The sequence below is a fragment of the Maniola jurtina genome, chromosome 7, assembly GCF_905333055.1.
Source record: "Maniola jurtina chromosome 7, ilManJurt1.1, whole genome shotgun sequence".
Taxonomy (NCBI): domain Eukaryota; kingdom Metazoa; phylum Arthropoda; class Insecta; order Lepidoptera; family Nymphalidae; genus Maniola; species Maniola jurtina.
The window spans coordinates 8,881,469-8,894,020 of record NC_060035.1 but is presented as its reverse complement, the minus strand read 5'-3'; the positions used below and the strand labels follow the sequence as shown (position 1 = coordinate 8,894,020).

At 35.0% G+C, this 12,552-nt stretch overlaps 1 protein-coding gene across 2 annotated transcripts in view; it reads right to left on the bottom strand.

Annotated features, from left to right (window-relative positions):
- LOC123867167 overlaps positions 1 to 12,552 on the bottom strand; it is a 47,251-nt gene that overhangs the window by 9,381 nt on the left and 25,318 nt on the right. For both annotated transcript variants that reach the window (XM_045909078.1, XM_045909079.1), the window contains exon 3: positions 136 to 184. In XM_045909078.1, coding sequence (XP_045765034.1) covers positions 136 to 184 — 49 coding nt within the window. The remainder of the gene's footprint in view (positions 1 to 135; positions 185 to 12,552) is intronic.

Genomic DNA, 12,552 nt, shown 5'->3' with positions numbered 1-12,552 from the left:
TCAGTTGATTAACGGAGTGAAGCGAGGTACATGAGAATTTAGAAAGTTCTAAGTTGGGAAGTAGCTCTTCTATCCGTCCCTGGGGGTAAAGTTAGGATTGATTTATTGATTTATTAACAACGGATTACCGCTTACCTGCAACTCGAGCCTGCACTAATTCAGCTCTCATATCGACAAGCTCCGCCTGAAAAAAAGAAATATGAAACATCGCAACATATGTATGTACGTAAAAAGTAAAGTAACACAATGAGGACAAGCTGGCAGTATCAAATGTCACAAATAGAACACCCTTCCAATTTGGACAATGAATGTAATCTTACAACGAAATCAATAGCGGCGTAAATCCGAATTAAAGGGACAGATGTCATGTAGAATCAGTGAGCATGCGTGCGCGCACGCTCACCTATTTGACCTCTCGTATATTCAGAAAATATAAAGCTGCTTGCATCTACCGCCCCCATTGACGGCAATTCACAAGTTTATTGCACTAACACCCCCTGGTGGGATATTTTATTACATCAGCCCATTTATTTCCCTTAAGCAGGCGTGATATATTGAAAGAACTGTCACGACGAAACGCTAAATGTGCGGGCGTAGATGATGCCTGTCATGTTGCGACCTTGAATGTAGAGCCTGTAGAGCATAATGGTGTATAGGCTGCATCTGCTATTCGTACTTTTGATTCATTTTTTTTGCATAAGGCAGTTCCATCAAGAGAAACTGCAGAATCTAATGAGGACATTATCGACAAAAATTATCCATTAACTAGGTAATACTTACTACCGCGTCAGCTGAAAACGTTATGCCTATAACTAAAAATAAACGTAAACATAAGTTGCGGCATAACAATAGCAAAATAAGCCAGTGCGTGTCTTATCAGAAGGCTTGTCATTATGATTGTATCGTTTCTTGTGATTATTACCTACTTCGAATACAAGTGCAACTTGCTTACTTTTTAACAAATTACAACACATAAGTTTTACGACGTAAATATGTATGTGTACGTATAAAATGCGTACGAATACGCAAACACTTTATTAATATATTATGTAATATAGGTATTATTTGTATATAACATTTCTATAAAACCCTATAGCGCTTTTTCCCCTGAGAAGGTAGCGGAAAAACGCGCGAGGATGTTTTCTTCGACGTCTTGTCCGCGTATTTATTATGGTGCTCCCCTAACATTTCAATATCACATTGTAGCGGAGTTCCACTTAATTTGACATAGCCTTACTCAGAAACATATTTAATGTATATTAGTGATAAGGTCGCCCTTTGTATAAAAGAGTATCCTGTAGTCTTACTCTTTGTAATTTTGTTACAATAAAGTTGTTTTAAATTAATTTGAATATCCTATAATAATAAGTGCTTGTTTACCTAGCAGTAACTATTAATTACAAACAATCAATGTTGTTATTTAAAGCTCTATTTGCATTTTATTATGTCTATTACATGGCGAGAGTAGATTCATAAATTGCTAGTTACACCATATATTACAGAATTATGCGAAGCTCGTCCATTGTTAAAGACCGTCATATTCAATAAATACATCCTACGCGGATTTTAAGATCATTATCGCCTTAACGTTCAGTGGGCGTAGGTACGTTTTAACGGTCAATTGTGAATATTATAACAAGAGGAAGGCTCTTTCGACAAGAATTCTTTAATAGATACATTGTGATAGCATTATCTGAACAAACCGTTAAGTTTCTTTACAAGACAATGAATATGAATCATTAAGGTTGAAGCGCAAAACTAACGTTAATAATTGCACTAATTAATTAATATTAATAATTGTAAATAAATCTTTTAATTAATATAATTAAAGATAGGTGTTGTAGCATGTAGCCGTATTTCTTTTGATATTAACATATGTACTTTATTACATGCATATAATTATAGAATATCGCACTTTAAATTACGAGAAATTCTTGTAAGGGTAGCCGGTAAAACGTCACAAACCCGTTGTACGCAGGACGCAGGATATTTCTCACACATATATAATTTTCTGAGTATCTTTCATTGGTTTGCTAACTACAACCCTATAATGTGCCTATATTTCGTATACAGGGAGACTAAGTATAGTCAAAGTCAAATATTTTATTCAATGTCTAGAGGGTCCTAAATGTGCTATTGAAAATGAACTAGAAAATGAGGTACCAGCACGATGAGTGCCTTGCGTAGGTACTTCAGAATTAACTGACCGCTCAGGTTACAGATTATTAAACAAATATGAATAGAAAAACATAAAACATAGGTAATACTTGGACCCAGTTATTCCATAACGAACCAACCCACAAATCTAAAAAGTTAAAAATGAATTATGCATTAGAAAATTCTAATAAATACGTTAATCCTTAATTAATACGTTAGCAACTTTAGAATGTGTCAAAGCTCTGAAAGCATTAAAACTTAAAAGCATCAACTAATTTCATTTCAGTTTAACTGTACCTACCATAAGCAATCACAAGTCAAACTTCAGTTTATCGAAATGAATGCGATTTTTCTTGATACACTTTGGCATAACTGGAACCACTTATAGTAGACTAGATGATGTTCGCGACTTCGTCATTTTTGGGATGCTTTTTCGTGATTTCGCGAACTCTTTGATTTTCCGGGATAAAAAGTTGCCTATTTCAATTTCTGGGATGCAAGCTACCTCTGTATCAAATTTCATATAAATCGGTTAAATAACCCATCTATTTAACAGATTTATATGAAATCCTTATATCTTGAGAAATCCCGTGGGAACTCTTTGATTTTCCGGAATTAAAGTAGCCTATGACCTCCCCCGGGATATAAGCTAATTCTGTACCAAATATTAAAATCGGTTAATTTGTTGGACCTTGAAAAGCTAGCAGACAGACACACTTTTGTACAGATTTGTAATATTAGTACCTAAGTATGGATAAGTAGGTATGTTGTGCAATCATGTCTCTACCAAATTCTTTTTTCACATTCTTTAAACAATTTAAGTATTGATTTCAGATAACAAGTACCTAACGTTTCCAAGATTGATTCACAACATTTTGTTATCAAGCGAGCATCTGTCATGGTACACGGTTGATTAGCCCGAACGCGCACGTGCCACCGCTTGCTATCCACACATGAATCCACTATTTTATTCATGACCACTAAGAGCAATAAATCTTGTCTTTCTATGTCGACACTCCGCAGCGAGTTGAAATTTGACGCTCATTTTAAAACCAGCGCATTTGGGTAGATATCACATTTGATCAATAATTTTTAGTTTAATTATAAACAACGACCACACCTGTGGTTCACTGGTTTACATGATGTATTCCAAGTATTCCCCATATGGAAAAGTTTTCCTATGGACTAAGAGACCGCGAGGGCCAGACTTCGTTATTTTATAAAAGCGTAATAAGCGTATATAAGTTTCTCTGCGTATTGTCCCCAACACAGGGAGCAACGCTACGCGACTATGAACTTTGGATCATTTCTCCTGTGTAGACAGGGAATAATGATCTCCTGATGATGAACTAAACAATACACAGATAAACTTTCAGCTTAAAATAACGAAGGTCTGGCCCTCGCAGGCTCTCTCTACTAGGCTGCTCAACTTAACTACAATCAATCAAACTTAACTACATAAAAATACATATTATTTTTATATATTATGTAAGCCATGGAGAAGTCTGAATAAGACAGAGGACATACGCATTTTGTTTCTACGTTTGAATACAATGCTGCTTCGCTGTTCATTTACATGTGTTCACAGTCAACCGCGTCGGGACACGATTGTCCTCCTCCATTTCACCCATTGTCACTCAGTATGCAAACACATAGCTCCACGCTAACTGTTCTCAGTTATTTTAAGGGCAGGAAAGGTTAATTGCTTGCAAGTATTTTTGACTGAATGATGGGTTTACGAGCCGCTTATTACGCTCGTGATGCATTATTAATATCATTCCCAAATAGGTCCCAAAGAATCAATCGACGCGAAAACATGTTCTTAGCGATCTAATTCTACCTAAACGTTTAAGAAACGTGCAAAGCAATAAAACTAATTAAACCCACTGTCGTACCTACCCGCCTGCATTGCACACTCTCTACTCTTGTGCAACTTGCTGTAAATATATTTAACTTGCATCGCTCGGCATCTTCGATTAGATATTCAGAAAGATGAAATTGATGCGTCGCTATCATGAAATTAATTTAATATCTGTTACTATGCATACAATCTATTTGAAAGTATCTACTTTTCCTTCCATCCGATGAGGACAAACAATAGAAAGGCGTGCGAGGAACATGCAATAGCGCCACCCAAACACCTAACGGATTTCATCTCGGCAAGGCTGAGTTCTCAGCGGGGGCTCATTTGCCTTACATTGCCTGATCCGTATTGAAAAGAGCCGCTTTCATCGGGATGCGAGTAAAATGTTCATAAATAACAATATACCTTATACCTCCCCACGATATGTTACCCATTCATAACTAAGGAAAATGTAGATCATTTTGTTAGACCAGTGACATTTCGCGCTAGTTGAGGACGCAACAATGGTGTGATTTACACATACGACATGCAACGATGTAAATGACACGGCACTAGAATAACTCAAAAAAAATCCCATTGGTACTAATGATCCCTTTGGTCCAAATGCTTTTCGCGTTGTAGCTTTACCAATTTCTTCAATCTTTTATTTACGATTATAATTCTTTATTTTAACGAAAAATAGTTGAATATGTAGGTTATGGTAGATATGTAGGTAGCAAGAAGTCTATTAGATTAGTCCTATAGGTAAGTATTTTTCAGACTAAACATCCTTAGTGCTGACATTAAACTCTCCAGGTCCTTTAGAGTGTTGAAGTATCAAGTAAATATGTAGGTAAGCTTGGAAAGGATTGCAACGTCAACGACGGACGCGTCCATCCGATTGTCATTACTATCTTGCTCGCACCTAGCAATCAAAGTTGCAAAAATGCAAGTGTCGACGTCACGTCTCGTCTGCCTCAACCGACAGCCTTTCTTAGAATCTTGTGTAGTACCTACTTGCGATGCATGCATTACCCATTGCATGACGACATGCTAAAGTAATGCATTCTACAAAAGTCCTCTATCAAATTACACAAACACAAAATTCTTGTTATACCTAGTAGAGAGTAACTAGCGCAGGCAATCAAAGTTACTGAAGATAGACAAATTTTTGACCTCTTCATAATGTAATGTTATAGATTCTACATTTATAAAGAAGGTTACCTATATTGTACTAGAAGATGCCCGCGACTGCGTGTGTTAGTAAGTAGGCTCAAGTCACTCTCCAAGTCTTTAATTGTATCCATGCAAAAAATCACGTCGATCCATTGCTTCGTTGCGGCGTGATTGAAGGAGAAACTAACAAACACATTTTCGCATTTATAATATGAGTAATGAATAGTGATGTAATATATTACAACCTATATAACCTATAGGTTATGGGTACCTATTAGGAAAGTTTACGGTAAAGTTATTTCTATAATCGCCTTCTAGACATTCCCGTTACGTAACATAAAATTATGATTAATGTTCCTTATTTATATTGAATTTTCTGTATCTTACTGAAGACTAATAAAAGGAAGCTGCAAATTGTGTGAAGCCGGAATCCCGATAAATAATTTGTATTCTACTGTAGACAGTTAACACGATGATGGCTTGTGCCAAGTGATTTTATAAGAACTTCAAGTAGGTATACATCTAAAACGAAATAGATAAGTTAAAAAAAAATATTTAAATGTTATTAACCAACAAACAGCATATTTCTTCAAATTATTAAGCGCTCTAATTTCTGTAATGTTTGTGAAACACTATACATTTTCTTAGAAATAAATACATCCTATGGTTTGAAGGCGTTCCAGTGAGTAGTAAAATAAATTGGCATGAGGAACGAACTAAACTCGGCCAGTGAGCTGACTGTAGACTCAATTCAAAAGACATAAATTGCTCGTAGCGTATTTAACCGTCGAATATTGTGTGAACAAAATACAAATATATGCTGTTCCGATATAACAGCGATCACTTCGTTGAGGTCAATTCGAGTAGGTATCATTAACAATTCGTGGACGCACAACGTTCTGTGTGAGCAATGTTTAATGAGCACCTCACAGACCGAAGTGGTGTTTCCTTGGTGTTTCATAAACAGGTTTGCGCGTCTTGGTCGGTGTTTGCGGTCGCAACGTCCGAGGATGTAGGTATACGCTCGAACGGATCACAAAGTGGACCGCGCGTCTTCCTGTCGTCCATCGAGCCCTAGCCAGTCAGCCAACTCCGATTGTTAGAAATACCGCGTCGTAAAAGCACGTAAAGTATTGAATCGTATCAAATAACGACTTTGAAAACGAATTAAGACAAGTAACCGTGACGTATCGTTTTTCGGTGAACGAGAGTGAACCTTCAGCCAATTACCGACGTGAATGACGTGATCTAATTTAAAAGTAATGAAAATCTTAATCTATCTTATATTATGTATGACCTAGCGGTGTTAGTACAAAATATTACAGATAAACTTTAGACGTTACGGGCTCGTCTGTAAGAATTAATGAAACCATCGGTTCTAAAATCGACATAACTTTGTAATACTTGAACTAACCTCTAAAAATATCTTTACATCATATCCACATGACATTTAGAGCCACTACGTTACTCCTCATTTTTGAGGTTTTTATAACAAAGCGACCTTACCATGGTAAAACGACAGCTGCGCTAAACCAGAAACGCGAATTTTTAACGGACTTTTTTAAACACTATATTTGTAAAATAATCATTTATTACTACGCTGACAACAGGTAACCCGCTGCTTTTCATGTTTGCAATATTGAAAACTGGTTATCAACCATGTAATGTACAAAATAATATCCTCAGCATCCAGCCAGTAAACGGCAATATCAGTTATCACTGTCTGAAGCTCTTTTATGCGATGTGTATATCTGGGATCATTACGTCCAAAATGCTTTTCTATCACTATATTTGTAATACGGTACGATAACGTCACAAGTCACGACACGACAAGACAACAACGAGACTACGTAGGTACAAGTTTAACATTTGTGGATCGCTTGCCGCAGTAGACGGCGATCGACAATTGTTAAACTAGAGTAATTTGATGACAAATCAGTGCTCAACTTTTGAGGTACCTGGTACAACAGAATGTAAATTTTCAACTTGAAAAACGTGACATCTGATTTACTTTAGTCTGCCATGAGCCAAGGCATGGAGATTTCATATCACGACGGTTGCTCGTTCACACTAAATGACTGTTTTACCATAACGCTCATGTCACGTTATCTTACTCGGTAAGTGACACAAAGGTCTCAGGTATAAAACATATAGACATGCCATAAAAAATTTAAGTTATATGCTATGGTAGGTATAATCGTTTTGGTTTTATGGTGTCATTCGAGACTTTTATTTATGTCTAATATTGCCATAACACAAAACTTAACGAGTTGGTTTTATTTACCAATTAGAAATCATTCCGTGAATTATATGGTAGAATTCGACAGAAGCTTTTTTAATGCTTGATATTACTTTACTTAAATAGTACCTACTTACCTACTTTAAAAGTAGGTGATAAATAATCATAATAATTAATGATTAACAGCTGGTAAGAATGTTTGTTCAACTTTACAAGTAGATCTCGTAAAGTTGATGATTTTCTCTACAAAACATAAGTATACCATTACCTACCAATTAGTAATTACAAGCCTTCATTGAGCCCCACTAAAATAAAACTCAAAACGTTGATTAATCACACTATATTAACTAAATATTCCTCTAGCACCAACCATCCTAACTGCTTAAATCCCCTATGGATTGTGGTTTTCTCCCAAGTGTTGCCAACCATTCCCCCGAGTGCAAGTGTTACCGCGTTTTATTCTTATAAAACTGCTTCTTTAAATCTGTCTCGCTGTCAACGTAATATTTTGAAGTCATCTTCTAAATATTACGTTGACAGCGAGACCGATTTAAAGAAGCAGAAGAAAATTAATAGAATAAAATCGAACCTTACAGTACTAATCTAATTCTAAACTCTATGCAAGTCTTATATTATATTTATATGTAATATATGAAAAAACCGGTCAAGTATGCATGTGGGCACAAGCTTGTCTCAGGTAGGTAAGTAATAAAATCATCACTTAGTACCTATCTATAAATCAGCCAAATAAAAGAACAATAAAAGCTCAATAAAATAGTGAATCTCATTACAGAAGCAATAATGTAGAACAAACACGTCAATCAAAGCGATAGTGGTGCGGATGCGCGCATGCACTGCAGGGCAAAGGAAAGCTTCGCTCGTGTTTCTCTTTTTCTACCGACATTGTCCGACCGGGAGAGATTGATTTACTACTTGTCACGATAATTTATGAAACAGCCTTATGCCGCGTAAGTTCCGATAGTAAAATTTTGCATAATAATGTTATTTACGAAGCTATCGATCATGCCAATGCAGAGGAAACAAACAAGTTTATGACATGGTGATAATAGTGAATACTTACTAGCTATTGTACTATCATAAATTCATAATATTGTTTCTACAGGTACGTGGACACGTCGTCCTTTTCGAGGACTTTTTGCGAAGAGTTCTAAGTGGAAACTAAAAAGGTATCACTTAACTGCTACCAGGAATAAATCAAAGACTAGTAATAATATAATTACCAATGCGGCGAGCGCGTCGCACTCGAAAGGATATGATTGTTCCTCACGTCGAGCTTGTTTGTGCATAAAACCTGTCACGATACCCTATCATCGCGATGCAAATGTGACGTCTCGGCCGAACCACCCGACTCATCTTTGCAAACGATTACCTATAGTCACGGACAAGCCTTGGCCGGCTTAATATCTTAACACCCGAACATCAAAGACAATTGTTTACGCATGTAAATATGTAGATATACACACAATATTATGCATGTAATATAACAATTAGTTAAAATGTTTTATCCTATCCTTTAAAATCCTTTAGGGAGATTATTATTAGAGGATATGTATTACGAAGTGTATAAACTTTTTATGTGCCATAGACATAATCACTACACAATCATATCGGTAAATCTGTAAGCTTTTAAATGAAGCATGAAACTTTGTATTTTCAACGCGAACTAATAAAGCCAAGTGCAATATCTGTCAGTAAACATTTCTCTTTATGGGACTCATAAAAATAAAACTTTTATATACAGCAGCGTGATTTCGGGTTAGTATTAAATTATTCATATAATACTGACATGAGTATTACGAAGTAATTGTGCGCAATTTTCCTCCTTTATCCGATAACTTATGAGTTATTTATGACTTAGGTAGAGTTGATAATTTTTTGCCTGCAGGTACTTTGTCCTTGTGATTTGAGTTATCCTGTTTATGAATTATTACTTCGCAAGGTGGCCCAAGAGTAGGAAGATAAAAGTATTACATTACAAACTTGGCTTTTAGCAGGCCTTTTTCTCAACCAGATATTCTTGGACCTTAAAGCAAGCGCAAGTTAGCTAGCGAAAAGCCGACTTTTAGTATGTAGTGAACGTCGTGATTTGTTTTTATAGAAATTAAACTAGCGCCTGAGAATTGATTTCATTTCTCATTAAATTTTCAATTCAAATCTTACTTATTTCATATTCTCAGATACCTAAATATTTTCTGGCAAATTACTGTTTATCGAAGTTTTCATTCTATGTTTGCTAATTAAGGGTTTTTGGAAAATATTAGCCAATCCATAGCACTCTTATTTAAACTCACTTCACCGTTCACTCCATCCGCTGTTTTTTATTTTTATACTAAGTCTTGTATATTGCATGTAGGTACACTCCTTACCTTTAGAGTAGGTACCTATTACGTATCTATCACTAGACTTTCAAAGGCACTTTTAAATAAGCATCTCACATGAAGGAGTATTGAGATTTTAGAAAGTTTCTATCAGTACATTAGATATCTATTTACAGATTTCACGTTTATGTAACAAAAAAAAATTGCATGACAACTACGCTTTATGAACAAAAGTAGCATGTTTTTATGAAAGAAATACATATTATATTATGTAGGTGGCGTAGATATGGAAGTGTAGAGTGGATTTAATGTGATGCTTATAATAACACTATCTATAATAAAGCAGTAGCACTGCACAATAATTGAAATAGATACACGGTCAGGAATTTTATCCTTCGAATGACGTAACTGCTAAGCAATTAGAATAACAAGCTGAATGTGATAGCGCAAGATTTACTCGAGACCCTTGATACTGCATACAGATAAGTTAGTTAATCGTGATTAAATGGGCTCAAATATTTAACTAACTGATATAAATTACCGTTGTCAATTATATTCTAATCTATTATTATAAATTTACAAATGTTTTAGCTACAAAAGCTCAGTTACGATTTCGTAACAGGAACTTAAAACATACTTAATAATAATTTATTATATTTTTTAACTGGGCTGTGAATTATAAAGAAACACGATATCGATATTATAAACTCTTACAGAATACGAGAATGATGATACGAGTAGGTATGTAGATGACAAAGAGATAATTAGAGAATGCAAATCTAAGTAGGTAAGTATAAAACGAAAAGGTGACTGTTTTTGAAAATTGAGCCCTTAAGGGGGTGTAAAATAAGGGTTTGAAACCGGCGAAGTCGACGCTGACGAAGTCACGGGCAAAAGCTAGTTATAATAAAATTATTCTTGTACGGCCAAAATTTCTTAATTAAAAATCCAAACTGTAATTCTTTCGTTATGCTACCAATTCAAGTTGTTATTTGTCTGAAGTATGATATTTTCGTACAAATAACAATGCTGATAAATATAATGTCGATAAATTATATTACTTACTCGTATTATCAGCATTGTTATTTGTCCGAATTATTGTAATTTCGATCATTAGCAATCATTCTTCTTAGCTTTTCTGTTTATCTAAATCCAACATTATACCGTCTTGAACAGTATCTACAAACAAATGACACGAACCTAGAGCGGTATAATCTAGGTAGCTCGTAGATAGCTGGCATCAAAACTGAAAACAACTTGCAGTATTAACGTAAATTGATTTATCGTCCAATAGTTGCCCGCGACTACCAGACACACTTCGTCAAACTTTAAGCTAAAAGCTGAAACTGTAATGACCATTTATAACTGAATAAATAAAGATACATTCTGTGTGTTTGAATAAAAAATGGACATATAATAAGTCAGTAGCATATTACCTGCTTAAATATTGTTCAAATTCAACCAATGTAGGACAACTTGTCCTACAAATTAATTTTAAGGTTGTTCTTTTAAGATAGCTATTGTACTGGATAATTCTTGATCTGTGCAGAGCAAAGTGAAGAAGCTATGGATACAACAACATAGATGGAGCTACACCGACATAAAAGAAGACAACAAGATTAGGCGATAATGACTTTAATTATTATACTGCTTGAGAGTCACTCAGATTCAGATATTTAATAAAATAAATGAAATTGAAAAAAAACCTGTGGTTTTTGTTATGGACAATATTGTGAACATCGAAATATAAATTCATGATTGTGCAACATACGGGTCAAGACCAAATGCGGATCCGTTAAAGTACAGAACAATAGTAGAAATATGACTACGATTACGAGCTTGAATACTGAAATGTCAACCGAGTTGTATACAATAACAAGACTAATCCATCTCGACAGCAGAAGCAAGCAGAATCCAATATCCCGCCTGCCCCTAAATTTAATTGGCTCGTTACGCTTGCACGTGCCTGGCACGCATTCGACTCAGATTCCGAAAGGAAAATAAGAGCAAGTATTGTTTGACATTTAATCCAATATACCACACCAGAATTTCCAGAGTCCGGAGTGACCTGAAAGCTTTAGGTATGGCTGATTTTTCAATTGCAATCTTAGGCTGAGAAATTTGATGTTTTGGTAGTTTTAAAGGTTCCTCCATCCTATCTCCAGAGAAATAAGAAAATTTCAAAAGAAGAATAAATCCGACTTCAAAAATCATATTAAGCACTAAAAAGTAAAAAATATTTTTTGTTTCTACACGTGTAATGTATGTATGAAGTCGGGCGAGTTTCACACTTGGATTTCTAGTTTTTTTATTATGCTCGCTCGACTTCATAAATACATTACACGTATAGAAACAAAAATATTTTTTATTTTTAAGTGCTTGTGGTTTTTGAAGTCGGTTTTATTTTGGTTATTTATTGATATTAATTATTATCTTATATCAAGGAGGTGAAAAAAATTACTCATGTTATGATTAACCCTAAACTCTATCGAAACTCACTTGTCTCTAGACTTTACCTCATCGAGGCCAATGACCATAATTTAAATACCATTCAACTATTATCTTGTTTGCTCTTGTTTTAGGTCTTATTTAGAGTATTTAGAACCTCACAATAACAAGTGAATGTATGCTCACACTCATATTTTGTTATACGAAAAATACTGCTATCTTATACAAATGTACACTGGTTTTCTTCAAACAAAATATGACGAAAATTCTTGTTACCAAGCATAACTCTTACATACACATATATTATACTTGTACTCGTAGACAGTAGGTATACGTATCTACCCAATATT